Source organism: Alligator mississippiensis, chromosome 3 (genome assembly GCF_030867095.1).
Source record: "Alligator mississippiensis isolate rAllMis1 chromosome 3, rAllMis1, whole genome shotgun sequence".
Lineage (NCBI taxonomy): Eukaryota > Metazoa > Chordata > Crocodylia > Alligatoridae > Alligator > Alligator mississippiensis.
The window spans coordinates 219,185,553-219,204,130 of record NC_081826.1 but is presented as its reverse complement, the minus strand read 5'-3'; the positions used below and the strand labels follow the sequence as shown (position 1 = coordinate 219,204,130).

The following is an 18,578-nucleotide window of genomic DNA, read 5'->3' as shown; positions in this document are numbered from 1 at the left end:
GAAATCTTTGAAGATAAACATCACGCAGCACCATTAAATCAAAGGTGGATGTTTGCGTGAGGGCCTTTCAAAGAAAGTCTACTGTATCCCTCATTGTATTCCATCATGGAATTGCATCTAGTATTCACAATACTAATTAAAAAGAAAAACACATTTTAAAAAGTTAAGATTTGATATAGTAGATTGTCTTTTAGAACAGGGCAGATGATTCCTTCTGAACTAGGGATACCCCTGTCCTATCCCCTCAGAGACTCTGCAACATAATTAATTCATTCATTAATTTGTTATAGATTGTAGTCCACTGGAGAGGGAAAGAGAGCAAGTAGTGTGAAGACTTAAAAGACAATGAAGCACACATTGCTGACCTTTATGAGTTCCTTCTCACCCCACACATATGTCAAATGCTGTGAATGTTTTCAGGCAATTGATTAAGCAATCACTAATCCTACAAGCTTGTTTAACATAAACCAAACTGCATCGTCATATCAGATAAATAAAAAGCCTTCTCTTGTTATAATACATAGCAATTACTGCCCTACAGCTTCTTCTCCAATAGGTGAATGCCAGATTTTAAATGAGCAGAGGGTGAAATTCTATTTGTCATCAATTTCTCCTAGGGGTTACAGAGCAGAAAACTGCAGACAAGCTGCTTCTTTGATGGCTCACTCCTAAAAAGCTCTTTTTGTTCTTTATCTATTTGAACTGACAGTGATCAGAGCAACAGCAGGACAGGCCTCTCTGGAGAAATCACCTTCCCCCTGTCTATTGACAGATTCTTCTGTTCTGAATCAGACAGGCCTTGTCCCATCATAGGCATCAAGGCCTTGGAAGTAGCCACCAATTAAACCTCTTGAGCCGGTAAAATCTGAAGCCACTTTTGAGTGTCTGTTCTGATTAGGCAGGATGAGACAAAGCCCATCACCCCCCAGAAGCAGCTCCCCAGTCTCAATTTTCTCTCTTGCCTTCACCAGGTGCGAGAGGTGTGAGAGGAGCTTCACACAAGCCACCCAGCTGAGTCGACACCAGAGGATGCCCAATGAGTGCAAGCCAATAACAGAGAGCACAGAATCAATTGAAGTGGATTAACTGATTGACTGGTTGGAATTAAACTGCAAGGGAAGTCATGATTAAATGTCACGGACACTTAAGCAAAACCAAAGATTTCCTCTGAGCAACTTTCAATCAGCCCCAGAAAACCAAAAGCAGTAATAAAATAAGTAAGATGTTAAGAGATATTGATCCTGGCATGGAAGTGAGGCCAGGAAAGAGATTATTTATTTATGACTAGGGATGAGACTTATTTCAATGGACAAGTTACCTGGGACTGCTAACAGTTCAAGTCCCACCATGTATTGCTTTATTTCTAAAAGCCTTTATTATTGTTATTTAATACCAAAGCGAGGAATCTCAAGGGTTCTTCTGCCCATAGTTATGACTGAGAATGCACATGGACTTGTTTATTGTTGCACCTTTTTTGTAGCATGACTCTAAGGACCCAGATGTAATCCTTATATTTGGCTGGGTTGGGTTGGGTTAAGTTGGTTTTGACATGGCTATAATAGAAATTGTTGTCTGAATAGTGAGATGGAAAGTGATCAAGCACCACATCTGAGTTGGCCTCCTCACACCAAAGGACATTTCAGTTCCATGGTTCCACACCTCACATTGTGTGCACTTTTTCATGTAAATGTCTTTATCAGATAATGCATTGGCACCGAAGCTCTGCGAAAACCGAATAAGCAACCTATACATACACAGTTGTGCAAGGATGTCAGAAAGAAAGACAGTTTAAACAAAGGCACATTTTAAATAGGATAGCATCACTTTGAAAGTGGCAATGATGAAAAGTGTTTTCAGCAAAATTGTAGTTTAATGTTAAAAAAAACCCCTGTATATCTGAATATCCTGTTGTAAGCAGCAAGACAAAAAAACTAGGTTCAAGTTTTCAGTTGGATGGTTGCTTTAATAGTTTATCAATTCCAGCAAAATTAATCAAAAACCCAGTTTACAGTGCCCAGCTATTTCTATCATATTGGCTCAGGTTCACTTGAAAGTAGTCCCAGATCAGTTTCAACAAACTTGGGCTGAGCTTCAGTATTGTAAAGGAAATCTGAATCCAGGTGACTCATGAATGGCTTCAGGCTTCATTGCAGTCACTTCAGGGAGATGTATTTAATCTTCTTTCAAGGCATGAGTCTAATTCTAATTAATGTAAAAGAAGTTATGTATACTTAGCAAGGGAATAAGTGTCTGCATAAAGATTCTAACACAGTATAACAGAGTATTGAACGTGCACACATGGGAGAGGCTAAACACTGAAGTAGTGTTCTTTATGAACAAGGTGCAGCTAACATGATACATTTTTATTGGGAATTGCACACTTTGGATGAAATTCTGCCACATTAAAGTCTCTGGGAGTTTTGCCATTTATTTCAAAAGGACCATGATTTTACTCTTAATTTGTATGGTGCTAGAGGTTAAAAAGATGCCCCTTTGAACCAAATTCATATTTAATAAAAGAAAAAAATAATAAATGTTTGCATGCGAGTAAAGTCTTTTGTGGAGGGTGGAGTATTTGTCATGTTTTACACAATCTTATAAAAGTGCCTAGTCCTTATGGATTATAGACACTGCTGTTGTATCATCTCATCACATATTTGACAGTACTCCCCCACTGATTTCAGTGAGGACTTCTGTTCAAAACTGGTTGTACAATATAGCTAAAAGCAGTGCCTTTCTTAATCAATACCATCAAACAGCACTACTAGTCTTTTTTCATACCTATCAGTTGATGATACTTCGTGTTATTCTAAAATGGTAAAACAAAATGTGAGTGCAAGGCAATCCAGGACACAGATCCTGGCACCAGTTAAGACAATGGCAATAATCCTATTAGCTTCAATTAAACTAGGAATTCACACAACATATGTAGTAAACAAACATTTTCAGTAGCTACATGCACGATAGGATGCCATTTGGAAAATGACTGTGCTGCCTACCTCCAAGGCTGAACTCACTGGAATAAGGAAATTCAGTGATGAAGAAAGGGATTTTTGGAAAAGTGGGAGCTGGCATTGGCAAATGAAGGTCAATGAGAGTATGATATATAACCCATTCCCAGGGCTAACCTATTTTTTTGGTGACAACATCTTGGGTTTGTTAACTCTCCCAGTTTATCATGGTATTACAAGAGATTGCTGGTCATTTGGAGCCATATGTCCTTTGTATCTTATCTCTAGCATCGCTGAACACTAACTGTATGAAAGCAAGGTACTTATTTGTCAACTTCTACGTTGTTTTTCCCTGTTGTACCCATACTGGTATGATCTTACAGAGAGGTCTGTTGGAAATGTTCACAGCATTAAGCTCAACTTTTCATTAAATTGTTTCGTTTCACCAAAAAACTGCTAAATTTTCTTCACTCGTTTTCAGTCAAAATGGTTATCTTTCAGTATTAAAAAACCATGGTATATTTTAGACTTTATAACTTCATTTAACCAAAGATCACTTTTGCTTTAAACACCCAGCATATTTAAGCTTTCGGTGTTTCAGAGCTAAAAATGCAATTTTATAAAAATGTAAAAAAGACAGGTTTTAAATCTTGATATGTCATACTGCAAAATTGTAATTTTATTTTGTGAACTGCTGTGAAGAAAAATAGCTGCATTATTTTTACCTAGTTCTAATTGTAGGGTTGTTTTTATAAATGCTCAATTGATTATTTGATCATTTTAAAGGAATTTATGGGGAGGGGTTTGTTTTCCAACAAATATAAGAAATTAAATACCCAGTCCTATAAAAGGCTGAGCAGCATTAACTCTCAATTAATTTACATAGTCCCTGCATGAATTTTGCAAAGAAAGAAAAGGGAAAAAATAACATAGTAAAATATAAATTTAAAAAAACCCAGTAGAAATCTTGGGCATTGCTATCTTAACTGTGTCCCTTTTGTTACATTTTTATATTCTGCGTTACAGTTTACAATTTTGCCAAAAAGTAACTTTTAGTGCGACTACCGTGTTTTGCTGTGTGGGCCTCAAAGATGCAAACTACTTTGAGAAAAGTTGCTTCTGTTAATGTTCCAACTTCTACAAATTAGCAAATAGCTTATCTAGAAAAAATGCACATCTCTTTTGAGTTTCCACTATTTGAATGTTGGGTAAATGTCCATATTTATGGATGCTTATCTGAATTTATTATTTGAACTACCGGAGGTTCTAATCTGCTACAAACTGGTATTTCTGTAGGAGGAGATCAAAGAAGTTGGGTATCAACATTGTAATTTAAAGATCAGCACTCAGGCCTCATTGTGTTCAGAGCACAGATTGACTTGAGCAGCCATAGCTATTTTACAGAAACCATTTCTAAACCTTTCAGTACATCTCTAGTGGTATTATGATGCTTGCATGTTACGTTAATAGCACAGTATAAAATAATCTTACTAGAATGAAGCACTCATATTTAGCACTTGAACAGAGCAAGATTTACATGATTTCTGTAAAACATGCAGTCATTTCAGAGAAAACTACAGAGATGAGCAGATTTTGCATCAAATATAGGTGGGAAATGAGATTATGTTAAAGTCTGGCAAGCAAGTTATGTTAGCAATCTCTATTGCTGTATTATTGAACCATTCTCTCCTATTTCTGTGAGGTGAAATCAGTGGTAGTTTAGAGCCATCAGCATCTCAGCAGGTAAGACCTATATTTTGTAATTCTTTTTAAAGGCCCTGATCCAGCTAACACTGAAACATATGCATAAAATTACAGATGAGCATAAGGCTATTGCTGAACTTGGATGGCTTATTCCTGACCTTATAATTATGTGCTAAAATGATTTCCTAATAGGGGCCTGCATCATTTTAAGCACACCAAAGTATAATTTCTGCAGAAATCATCTTGTTCTTCCAGATAACATTTTATTATATTTGTTCATCTTAAATCACTATGTTGTGCCAGACAAGCAATACAGTTTTAATTACTGTACTGCTTTCTCTAAGACACTTTTATAAAATAGGTGGTGGCGCATAAATACAATTCAGTGGGAAACATTCCCACTCAAGATTTTATAGCTGGTGTCACTCTTCAGCAACACGATGCAATACTGTATATCCTACTAAAAATCAACAAGCTGAAACACATCCTGAATTGGATTAAACAACATCCAGTTGCTTTCTGCTCTTGCTGAATGACGAGCAAGCTTTGTTCAGGTATGGATGGAATAATTAGGCATTTGGATCCATTAAGGACGTGATTTTATGTGCTTGAACAGAGTGAATGAAAGCAGTAAGTGAAGTATGATTACCTCAAAATGTAGTCATTATGTGCCTACTTTTTCTGAAGCTCTTATGATTGGCTTTGAAGTTTGGTAAATATGTGCAAAAGTCACACTTTCCAACCTTGAGGCATCTAAAGCCTTTTCCTCAACAAGTAAATGTGTATGTTTCTAATTTTGTGCAGCACACAGAATGAAATATCATATATGCCTACGGATGCCCTTCTCAGAAAAGCTTCAGGTCCTCTGTGAAAACGCAAGCACAATCCCAAATAACATGACACTTTTGGATACAAAAATGACTGTCTTTCTTTGAAGAACAGAATTTTGAATAATGTAACGATTACAGTAAAATCCTTAAAGGCTCTGATGTGTGGGTTGGCCACATTTTTTGGTATCCTTATCTCTCTTTTTAATAGCTATTTATCATTTGTATGGTGCTGTTAGAGTATGTGGTGCTGTCTTATAAGTGCCAAACATGGTTTCTAAATGATAAATATTTGAAAATCAAAAACGTAGCAAGTCATCTGTTTCTGAAAGTTATATATTGCTATGACTTATTTCCAATTTATCATTAGTGCACTTTTTTGTTGCATCCAAATCCTTGCTGTGTATGAGTTCTCATAAATTAAAATATGTTGAACAGCGTGCATTCTTTTATCCACACTCAATTTTTGAAAGTTTAGACATGATTAAGCCAAACTGAAAAAGGGCAAATCCCCACGCAGTAGATGTAGAATATTCTGGAAGGGTCCTTTGTTGTAATAAGACTAATAATGACACTGTAATTAGAATGGTAAACAGCTTGCTTGCATTTTTTAAACTTCATAAAATTGCATCTTTTTTTACTGCCAAGGACAAATTATGTCATGCATGTAGCTGTACTCTTGTGATATAAAATGTAAAGATACCGTTGTGTTTAAATGAAAAAACAGGCACACATTTAAAGAAAAAAAAAGACAAAGAAATGTAAATATATTTGATTAATAAAACATTTTATTATTATGTTGTATGAGCTTGCTCCTCTTTGTTCATATTTAAAATTTTGAAAATGTGTACAGGTGGGAAATACAGATATGTTTAAATGCCATTGGGCAAAAGGCAGTGTCAAAATAATCTGAGTGTGTTGCAATATTGTGTGTGCCATATATTTTCTGAATGCCCCACAACATGATTTCTTAGTCTGGATGTTGCAAAGAAGTTTGCAGCATGATCACCATTTTGTCTTTCCTTGCAGCTGTATGGGAAGATGGGAGAGAACCCCAAGTTTTGGGGTTTTTTTAATACGGTGTAACCAAAGGTCACAATATGAAAAAGGGGAAGAACTACTTCTCTATGAGATTCTGTAGCTTGTTTTATGACACAAATAATTTAACTGGGGTTACTTACTCTGAGCATGATTGTACAATTTTATTTACTTTTAAGAGCTTTAACCTTGACTGTTTTTATTTACTTGAGCCCTGACTTCTAAGGATCACCATCTAGTGGGCTAAAACAGAATTTCAATTTTCCAAGTTTATTGACATATTCTCTTTCTTTTTAAGTAAATCTAATACCAAAGCTGAAAGCACTAATCATGTTCCACTGTGAGGAACCTTCTGTGCCTTTTGTAACATGATTTCACTGCAGCCATATATGTCAAAGAGCCATGATTAGTTCACTAAGTCACCCCTTGTTCCACTTGAAAAAATACCACTTGAGTATGAGAAAAATATGTCAGTTTTTGTTGTTTTTCATGTTATATGACCTTTTATATAAGCACCAGAACCACCACGGTAGAATAATTGTGTGAAACTACTGTACTTGAAAAAATACGCAGGTAATTGGCCAGCAGGCTGCCTGCTGGTTTGCAAGTAGCTTGGATAGTCAATCATCCAAGGCAAATGTCTATATATGCAAGGAAAGTTCTTTAAAACAAGAAATTGCATTGAGTCATGCTGCATGAGATTATATCCCCTAACCTGTGTAATCTGTCATGAGCTAATGAGACACAAATGTTTAAAAGGGGGGAGAATAGTCCTTTTGGCTGGTGGCCTAACCTAAGATAGCTCAAATAGATTCTTGGGTCCACCTTCTCACTCCCTTTCTTGTGAGTGATTTAGTAGGGGTGAGTCTCAGGTCTCTTGCTAGTGAGTCCCTATTTTTCTTTTTTTTAGTGAATTTACTTAGCTGGTCTGAGAGTTATGGAGACTTAAGTTTGACCAAGAATAGCTTGGATACTCACAACATTTGATTCTATGCCAGATCTTACACTAGTAAGGAAGTGACCCAATCAGTCTTTGATTTCCCAGCCTGCGTGCTAGTTGCTTTAACAACATGGCCACTTGCTCACAAAATGAACAAAGACTACACTACACCAAGCTTGCAAAGTAGCATAGTCACAGCTAAAAAATAGCTCATTTGGTGCAAACTACTTAATCACTACCAGACGGTTAAAAGAAACCACCTTTCAGTCATCACAAACCTAGGCTAGATTTGAATTGGCAACTTTCAGGTAAATGATGCTGTTTTTTGACATCAATCTCTGCAGTATCCATTTTCCTATCCTCCCCCTCCCCTTTTTCCCTGGTTGATTAAGGAACTGTACTACAGGTTTCAGATTAACCATGGTCCATCCCCAAAATATAGACATCTTTTTTTAGACAGAAGTTACATGATGATGATTAGGCATTTGGAGCTATGTTTGTAAAGAGGACTTAGGTTCAGGAACTTTTAGGTGTCTTAGGCTAAGGACAGGGGTGTAGGTTGTAGCCATGTTGGTCTAACTTGGTTGGTCAACTTGGTTGGTCTAATAAAAGATAGCGGATTCATCCAAAGAACCTTGTCTGCCTTATGCTAGGGACAGACATTCAAAAAGCCCATGCCTGAATTAATTCAGTTTTTGCAGGTTAGTCTAACGCGCAGAGAGTGAACCAGTTTACAAGTGGATAGGTGTTCAGCACATGCCTGCAGTGACTCAAGCCAGAAGCCTGGGGGTACTAGAGCAGCCCTCCTTTCCACAAGAGAGGACGGGGGCATTGCCAGGCCCCAGCAGGCCCGCCCCAGCAGCTCCCTGACAGGGAGAGTAAACCCTGCACACAGGCCTGCCCAGCCCCAGATGGGAACTCTCCCCCCCTCCTCCTCCTTCCCCACCACCGTGGGGCTGGGAGGAGGGCCCTGTTTGGTGCTGGGAAGGCTTTTTTCCCTCATCCTCCCTACCCTGCAGTGGAGGGGGGGGGGGGGGGGGCTCTGTGCAGCTGCCTGGCCCCAGAGAGGGACTCTTCCCCCTGCTTCCCCACCCCCCGCAGGGCAGGAGGAAGCTCTGTTCCATGCTGGGAATGAACTCTTCCCCCTCCACTGTCACCCCCTAGAGGGGCAGCAGGGGCCCGGAGCTCAGCTGGGCAGGGTGTAGGGGTGAGGGTGAAGGGTGTTGGGACCCCGCCACGCACTCCCCCCATGGCATGCAGCCCCTGCTGCCTAGCAGCAGCAGCAGGCAGGGAGGCCAGGGCGCTGGTGCCTGGCACTGCACTGCGTTGGGAGAGGGTGCGAAGACTGCCCCATTGCTGGGGCTCTGTTCCCCAGGCCTGCAGCTCCAGCACTTGCAGTGGGGGAATCCCCATGCTGGAGCCTCCCCTGCTCCCTGCTGTGCAGGTTCCCGTACTGCCTGAGTGGAGGGAGCCCTGACCTCTGCTTCCATGCAGAATCCAGCATGGGGCTTCCCCTCTGCGAGTGCAGAGCAGCAGGTGCATGGCACGGAGCCCCTGCAATAGAGACAGCTGGTTCTGTGCTAGGGGCAAGAAGAGCAGCCCCGTTAAGCCTGCCCAGCCATTTCTATTCCACTCTGGGGCTGGGCAGCATTGTATGGAGCTCCCCCACTCCGTGGCAGTGGAGGTGGGGGAAGGGGAGGAGGAGGAAGAGTACCCATCCAGCACCTCACAGAGGTTGCCTCCCCAGCCTGGGAGGAGGAGAGGGAAGAGTGCCCCCCAGCAGAACAGAGCCCCCCTCCCCACCCTGGGGGACAACCAACCAGCACAGCCCCATTAAAGGTGAAGGGGGCAGGGAGAAGGGTTAATTCCTCCCTCTGTCCCTTCCCTGCAGTTGAGGTCTGACAGCTCCAGCGGCTACCGCTGCAGCCCCCTCCCCTTTGCTACCCAGCAGACAGGAAGAATTAACCCCGTCCCTGCCCACTTTGCATTAACGGGGCTATGCCTGCCGGTGTCTCTGCTAGGGCCATTCCCTGCTCTGGCTAGAGAGCAAAGGGGAGGGGTCAGCCCAGCAGCTGGAGCAGAGAGCCCTGCCCTGCCCAGAGAGCATTCTGGGATGCTGAGGGAGTCTGGTTTAGCTTAAACCAGCAAGGGGTCTGGGACAGACATTGCATAAACTGGTTTGAGCCAAATCAGTTAAGTCTGATACTACATTCAACCAGGTGAATCTCAAACTGGTTTTGGCCATTTTGAAACTGGTTTATGTTCACTAAAGGTTCTGTTCCAGGTTTAAACCAGTTTCTGATCACTAAAACAGCTGGTTTATGTGTAATGTCTGGCCTTACTGTCTACAGGAATCCACAGCCTTGAATGAAGCATCTAGACTCTCCAGCCATGGCATGGGAGAGTAAGGTAGTTGAGAATGTGTTCCACAAAGGGAACATGCTAGCAGAAAGCTGCCTAGCCTGCAGCAGCCCCTCTCTTCAGCTGGCTTCTGAAGATCCCATGCTTAGGCACCTAATCTCTCCCCAAACAGTATAAAGGGAATCTGGTTGCCTAACTCAGAGATAAGACTTCCCCTGACCAATACAATGTCCAGTGGATTTTGTGGGTTTGACTTCCAAGTAACTGATATATTCCTGACTGTGGGTCATTTTTATACAACCAGCTAAGAGCAGAAACCACATTTTACACACAATTGGCCTTCAGTAGCTGTGGATGCAGCTTTCTTGCTTTCTCCATTCACTAAAGCAGAGCCAATCATAAAGTCACACAACAGAAGAATCAGATCTGAAAAACACAACTGAATCCAAATTAAGGGCAGGAGTCAAAATGAGGAAAGCCTGAATATTAGGAATGGAGTTTTATTTGGTAGGATCAAGATATTTGCACTTCAGCCCTGAAGCCTCACTTCTGAAAGGCATCTGGTCAAATCCAAGTCTTTTGTTGTGTGGTACCTGTTTTAATTTTGGAGACTCCCCCACTTAACTTTTTGTAAGCCAAATCAGTCTGCAGTAAGCAATCCTTTCTGGACAGATCTGTACTGGAACAGCTTTCTCTCAGATGCCTCTCCTTTGGCAGCAGTGAAAGGGACATAGCCTTCTTTTATACTTTTCATGCCCCTCCAGTCTCTCAGTGCCATCCAATTTGTATTTATTTTTTCTTCAACTATCTTAACCCTTTTGCATACTACTACATTCAAACAGTCTCCCTTTCCCCTGCATTTCTTAAAATGAGTGTGCATGCGCCTGAGAAAAGAACTTGCCTTTGTTTATATTGGCATAGTGGGTCTTAAAGCATTTTGCTTTTCCATAATCTAAGTCTCCATGAACATGACTCAAGTTATAATGGTTAGGCAGAGCCTTGGACCTGGATTTTTTTCAAGGAGCCAAGAGGAGGTTGGCTTGAGGAGATTGCACCTCTGGAGAACAAAGCTTCTCTTCTAATTCTGTCTGGCAAAATTTATTTATTGTATAGGTGGTGGCAGTTGCTCTCTTGTTATCCTGTGGTATGAAAAATCATTAGAAAGCCAATACATGAGAGGATTCCCTTAGAAAATATTTCAGAAGATACAAAAATGTGCAGTTGTGCATACAAATGTGTGTATAAATAGTCTTAACTACAGTGTCCTACCTTGTCTATTCTTTTTGCTGTGCATTCATGACATGTAGGTAAGAAAGCGATAATGAGCATGATGCCAGATCCTCAGCTATAATACAGGAGTATTTGAAGTCCATGGAGTTTTGCTGATTTATAACAGCTATGCAGCCATCTACCTCACTATAAGGACTTTGAGAAAATCTCTGTACCTTCAGAATATCTTTATACAGTAGTAGCATGCAGAAATATCCAAGTTAGTTCCAGACCAGAAGCAATATAACCACATTAATGCAATGCTATATATACTAATTGGCTAATATGAGCAGTGATTCACAGATTCATAGATTCTAGGGTCGGAAGGGACCTCAATAAATCATCGAGTCCGACCCCCTGCATAGGCAGCAAAGAGTGCTGGGTCTAGATGACCCCAGTCAGATGCCTAGCTAACCTCCTCTTGAAGACCCCCAGGGTAGGGGAGAGCACCACCTCCCTTGGGAACCCATTCCAGACTTTGGCCACTCGAACTGTGAAGTTCTTCCTAATGTCTAGTCCATTAGGACTCCAAGATTCCTTTCTGCTTCCGTGCCACCCAGCAGGTAAATTCCTAGGCAGTAGGTATGCTGGACATTTTTCCTCCCTAGGTGCATCACTTTGCATTTCTCCTTGTTGAATTGCATTCTGTTGTTTTCTGCCCATATGTCCAACCTGTCCAGGTCTGCTTGTAGTTGTTCCCTGACCTCCGGTGTGTCCACTTCTCCCCACAGTTTTGTGTTGTCCGCAAACTTGGACAGAGTACACTTCACTCCCTCGTCCAAGTCGCTGATGAAGACATTGAAGAGTATCGGTCCTAGGACCGAGCCCTGCAGGACTCCGCTGCCCACACCCTTCCAGGTCGATAGAGTAGGGCATGTTAACCTAGGCGGAGTGCCATACTGTTGTGACCATACAGTATCTGTTCAGGACCTAGCATGCCTAGTGCAAGTACTCTGCATGATGCAGTGTGAGCTGGCTTAGGGTATCTTGCTAAAGTGCAAACTTGTACTGCTCTTAGCATTTCCTAGCCTCATTTATGTCCTGGTGTTCTTTGTTTAAAAATCCCAAATTCTCTGATTTAAAAAAAAAAAATCCTAAATTCTCTGATTAAAACCCCCCAAATCCACGTTTTTCCACAATTAAAATGAAATGCCACCATATATATTAATTCAGGGACAAGAGGCAATATCCACAAAGGGGTCCAAACTTCTGGAAGTGGCCAGCCCAACAACCACCTGATCCTGACATACTGAGCTGGCTGAGTAGCATGACGTGATTTTCAGCTCAAATATTCCCATGCCCCTCCATCCTGCTGGGCCCAATTTAGTAAGTGTTCTTTGAGATCTAGTCCCAGGTTCTACCTTGCAACAGTCAGCCACAGGGTAGACATGTATGCATGTGTATACCCCATGTTATTGTTTTTCAGGACTCCCATGTCCCAGGGAAGTACCCTAATCACCAGAATATTGGCTATTCTCTCTCATTCTTTCCTGTTGAACTGTTTTCAGTTTGCATAAATAAATATTCACTGGGATATAGACCCAAACTATATCCTAGGTAAGTACCTTAGTCTCTTGCTTCCCTAATAAATATTTGATTATTTATGCAAGATGGAACATGAAAGCTTCTTCTCCCAGAATATCCAATACCTGGGTGGCTATGACATGGCCGCTTTGACCAGGGTTCAAATTCATGCTCCAAATTAGAAAAAATGGATTTGAAAACAGGTCTCCCTTCTCTCAGAAACATGCCTTAACCATGGGACCATTGGTTATAATTGGGCAGAGGGTAGTCCTTTTTCATTCCTCTCCCCTCCAGTTCTTGTGAGAAAAGGCTGATCTGGCTTAGACACTTAACTCCCAGAAAGGACCAAGAGCAGAGTTTGGTACCTAATTACCAGGGATCTGGGTTTTCCATTTCCTGCAGAAAAACGTGGATTTTCCCCTCTAATGGAGAAAATCACGGATTTTCGCTTTTAAAGGAGAAAAATTCAGATTTTCCCCTTTGAAATGGGAAAACAGAGGTTTCCCCTTTTGCAAACAGCTCTCTGCAGGCTTGCAGAGCTCCAGCCTGCAAGACCTACTTGCAAAAGGTCATGGTGCCAGGAGGTTGGGGCCTGCAGGGAGAGCCAGCAGGGTGAGCTGAGGGTGGGGCAGGGGTGCATGCATGGCAATCACCGTGTCCCATACCATGGGCCAAGGCCGGGGTGGGTGTGGGCTGCCTTATCCCACCATGGCTCATCCCAGCTGGGATCAGGCTGGGGGTGCTACCCAGCTGAAGCAGCAGTGGCAGCTGATCAGTGCAGGAGGGAAGAATTGCATGCTGTGCCCCCGCCTGCCAGGCTGGACACTGTTGGCACAGGGAAGGTAGCTGGGGCAGTGCCCAGGGCTGGGGCCAGGACACTGGGGGTGAGCCTTGCTCATCCTTTGCACTAATGGCTGCTGCCCCACTGTGCCATATCCCACTGGCCTGCAGCTGCAGCAGCTGCTGGCAGCTCTGCTGGGGCTAGCACAGGAAGCAGTGGCTAGGGCCATGCTGCACAGTGGGGCATGGGGAGGGGAGGAGACAAGAGGAGCAGCATGGCTAGCAGGCCTGTGAGAAGTGGCAAGTATTCATTTTGGATTCAGCCGATTCAGAGGACAGTGATTCGGACATTCCAGCTGATAAATCTGTTGGGATTGAGGGAGGGATTGGGGCTGGGGCTGGGCCTAGGGTGAACTACCCAGCCAGGGCAGGGTGGGATGCATTACTTGGGGAGGGGGCAGGGGGTGTAGGATGAGGGCATGGCAGCACTTTGAGCAGAGGCTATGCCCTGCTGTTGCTAGCCCAGCTGGGGTGGGTGGGGATGGGATGTGGGCACGGCTTGCACTGGGTGGAAGCGGGTAAGTGGCAGCAAGGCAGAGCCCCTGCTCCCAGCACAGCCGCACTTATATCCTGTGCCAGCTGGCAAGTGGCAGCAGTGAAGAGTCCCCACTCCCAGCACTGTTGTGGGTGTGGCAGCACTGGGAGCAGGGGCTATGCCCTGTTGCCGCTTACCCACCCAGCCCAGGGGAGGGGGGGGGGTGCAATATTGCATAGCCCCTGCTCCCAGCGCTGCCACACCCGTAGCCTGTATCCTGTGCTGGCTGGCAAGAGTCGCAGAGTCCCTGGTCCCAGCACTGAGGAGGGCACAGCAGTACTGGGAGTGGAGGTTATGCCCTGCTGCTGCTTGCTCCCTTCTGCCCGGAGCAGGCCACACTCCCATCCTGCCTTGCCCCCCATGCCCTGGCTGGGCAAGCAGTAGCAGGACAGAGCTTGGCAGGGCAGCTTGTCCCAGCCCCAATCCCCACCTCCCCCATGTCCCTTCCCCCCTCCCCAACCCCAACAGACTTAGTTTATGGGCTAATTGCCAAATCTTTTCCTGAATCAATTCAGATGCTTCGACTCAGTTCAGAGCTTTTAATTGGTCTCCCAATTCAATTTGGAGATTTGGTCCCCAAATGTAGATATGTGTGTATATAGGGTGGCATTTAATTTTAATTGTAGGAAAACGTGGATTTGGGGGGTTTTAATCAGAGAACTGAGGATTTTTTTAAAATTAGATAATTTTGGATTTTTAAACAGAGAAAACCAGGCTTCCTGCTAATTTTCTTGGAGGATATGCCCCTCTCCCAAGCCTTTTATACTCCCTCGTCTTGGTGCAGTCACATTCGTAAGTGCCCATGCAGTGTTTGGACAGCTCAGACGCATAATAGAGGAATGCCACTGGATGGCAGAGCCCCACAAGACTAAGTCCCTTTAAGTAACTAGCTCTGTGCTACTTGGCAAGATGCTTTGACATTTGAAATGTCCATGTACCTTTTTCAAATGTTGTCACTCTGGGATGAATAGATATAAAAAGCCTCCTTGCCTTTGGTGGCAAGTGTAGTGCTTAAAGAAGGGAATTCTATTTTCCTTCAGGCAATTTAGACATTTCTATCTGCATGCTGCAGTAGCAGCTAATCGGTTTAACAACCGCTGTAGAATACACAATATAGAGACTATCTCAATGTTTTTAAGTTCCTGCTGTAAAGATGTGCATTGTTTGAAGGTAGGAATGTGCAACTTTTGGCTTTTAGATACTCTAAACAGTGCTAAGAGGAGGACTGTTGAAGAACTGCTTTTTCTTATGTGAAAAATTTCAATAAAAATTTTATTTCCCTTTTTATTTTCTTTTAAAACAAAAGCCAATTCATGTGTTTTGGTTTTAGGTTGCTGACATCTTGAAACTGAAAACCTGAAAAATTTCTAGAAGAGAAGACATTTTTGTGAAGATTTCCATTTTGTTAAGTAACCCATTCTTCATCAGAAAAACACTTTAACAGATTTTTTTACCAGCTCTACTTACAAGTGTAAATCACAGTTACTTGGGTAATCTTAATTATGTCCTTCCATGTGTTTGTTTCCTCAATTATTCCTTAACTATTTTAGTTGGTCTAATGAAAGATATCGGATTTACCCAAAGAACCCGTCTGCCTGTTTCCTTACATATTGAAATCTGTGACTTCCAAATAGTTGTGTTTTTGACATGGCTTCAATGGCATTCCCTCTCAAACTTTCTGTCTGGTAAAAATGTTTAGACTTAACTCCCTACAGCCTTGTCTTTACCAGCAAAATAAAGAAAGGTATGTTAACCGCATGTATCTGTCTCCAAGTAAAATCTTTTAGTGAAGGCAAGACAGTTGGTAGCTTTCACATGTATTAGTGTCTAATTAAAAGATCATAACAGCACCTGAATTGATGCATAGCTTTTCCGTTTTCCCTTCTGTCAGTGCCTTCCCAGTACAGAAGTTTCCTGTATTGAATAATTCTGCTCTGCCCAATATAGATGTGGGCTTTTACTTCCCTTTTTGATAGCATAATGCTGCTACAGCCCACCAGCACACTAGGTGCTAAACCTTATTGCACCTTAAATTCACATCTAATCTGTTATACTAGTGAAACAGGCACCATCCTGATGTGCAGCTGCTTCAATATACTGTAGCTTAAAATACATTCTCAAAACGATAATGGAGATCAGAATCTCACATGCTGTTTGCTTATTTTAATGATATCTTCCCAGCAGATATATTTTAATAACTCATGTTTTGTATCCTGTCTTCTGTACACCTTTGGATAGTAATATTAAAAGGAAAACACATAAACGCTTGTGATTCTGCTTGATTCATACTTGCACAGGTTTCAGAATGAATTGGGAGAAATAAGGCATAGAAGCTATGCCTTGTGTTATCTGTGCTGATAATTGTAGTGCCATTCAAATGTATTTTCTAGTGATATTTGGCTAAGGGAGAAGTCACAGCATAGCAGAATCCTTATTATCTCCTGCAGTTTTGTACATACATTAAATTATGTGTCTGCCTGTGTAAACCTTGATATTTGCCTTTGAATGTCTGCTACTGTTTGTTTGTATTTCACAGAATACTGAGCCCCCTTAGTAATGGCTGAAAAGACAAAATCTATCTGCAAACCTTGTCACAAGCAGAGCCTAAGTCATTTAAAATAACCAATCCAATCATCCAAGTCTTGATTGTTCGATGTTCTTTCTGGCTTTACAGTTTTGATTAAGAGGCTCAGCAAAAAGGTGAAGTTGCAGAATAGCAAAGGGTTCCTTGACCTAAAGAACTTGAAGTCAGCAGGTCACTTATAGTGACTGTGATTTATTGATCAATAAACATAGCCTTTCCAAACCCTTTTTTTTTTTTTTGGTTTCACTGGCCTATTTTTGCAGACATGGTACTCGCCTTCAAAGGATGTGTAGTGAACTTTCTGTAAGAACACTTAATGGCATACGTGAAACACAATGCAGCTGTTATTATTTTTAACACTAATCATATGTTTCAATAAATTATTGTGTTTGAATAACTACAGTAGACTTTGAAGCAAATGAGATAATGCTAAAAATTATGTTTCATCCTACAAAAGATTTATGACATATTGTAATAAAAAACATTAGAACTTGATTTGCAAAAACTTTCTTCAGCTAAAACTAACAGTAAAACTACATATCCAGCAAATGAAGGTCTTTTTAGTGAAAGGCATGATGTAAACATATTTAGAAAGATGGCGAGGATCAGTTGTTTTCCTTTGAACAGCTTTGTTTCCAGGTATTCATATCATGCCAGCAATCTGCAACATGGAGAAAGTATTTGAGCGCCTCTCTCTGAAGCAACACCAACTTACAAAAAGGTAATGAAATAAAAAAAAGCCCAAAAGTTATAAGAGGAAAAGAGAAGACAAGAGTGAAAAAAGAGTGAAAAAAATGAAAGATACATGGATACATAAAAACTAATTATTTCAAATAATCACATTTTTAGAAACTGATTGTGACATACTGATTCTAACAGTTTAAATGCATAAGAAAAGTAATCTTATTTGAATAAACATCTTGGCAAAATTTAAGCAAACAAACTATATTCGTTTTAAACGAATATTAATTTTGAATTGTAGTAGGTAACTGTCAATCCTCTGGATTATGGTGTACGTGTAAATGATCTAGTCAGGTGCCTGATGAATCCATTTGTGTGGAGTCCTGTGACCATCATACCAAGACCTTATATATTTTCTTAACAAGCATTGTTCCAATATAGCATATAGTCTTATTTTGTCGTGCAATTCATGTGTTAGAAATGTAAACTATTTTTTCCTTTCTTAAACGTTTCTATTAAACTTTCCTTCTTCGGGTACCTAAATCATGCATAAGTTAGAAAAAATGGAAATTGGATGGAGGAGAACGATAAAAGGTAGGTATTCAGAATAATAATAATAAAAAACCTTATACCAAAGAATATTAAGAGTCTAACACTAATAGGCCTTATAGGAAGAGGAAATATGAATCACACACAATTTTTTCATTAAAATTATTATTCAGGTAAATCTTTCATTTGTCTCTACTTTCAAAGTACTGCACTTCATCTTGCATTAAACCAAGGTAATCTTCCACATGACAGATCAGCTGGCTGCTGTTCCTACACACGATAGTACTTGGGGACTTTTTAACAATCTTCACTGTACATTTGAAATGAAATGCTCCATGAAGGAATAAAAATAAGCTTCTTATAACCAAAACCATTCTGTGTGAGGTGGGTAGCTTTTGTTTTGTTTTTAAAGATTCAGTCCAACATACACTGCATTTGAGAGGCTTATTGCACTGTGTTTTGCTCTGGCTCTCATATTTGGGGTTCCATTTAAACCCATTAAACTACAATCCCTGATTGGATACTAAACTAACTGGATTCTTTTCTTAAACCTGAAACTTGCAGAGGAATTAAAAATACAGGAAGAGACAGCCCACATACTGCTTTCCATACCAAACCGAGCCACATAAAAATAGACATATATAAAGATAAACAAAGAAAGTCTTGAAGTGCCAGTCTTGAAACAAAGACAATTGTGTGTTCACAGTAGAAATATAATCTTCAGGAGATGAGACCTTTTGTTTATTTGCAACATGGTTTTCAAATGACATAGTCT

At 41.3% G+C, this 18,578-nt stretch overlaps 1 protein-coding gene across 4 annotated transcripts in view; it reads left to right on the top strand.

Annotated features, from left to right (window-relative positions):
* PRDM6 (PR/SET domain 6) overlaps positions 1-16,250 on the top strand; it is a 124,039-nt gene extending 107,789 nt beyond the window's left edge. For 2 of the 4 annotated variants that reach the window (XM_019478070.2, XM_059724906.1), the window contains one exon: positions 972-6,284. In XM_019478070.2, the coding sequence (XP_019333615.2) occupies positions 972-1,086 (115 nt within the window). In that variant the 3' untranslated portion in view covers positions 1,087-6,284. Of the gene's footprint in view, positions 1-971; positions 6,285-15,319 lie in introns of those variants that run through there. The other 2 variants (XM_059724909.1, XM_059724908.1) reach the window with 2 other exon arrangements.
* The last annotated feature ends 2,328 nt before the right edge of the window (positions 16,251-18,578 follow it).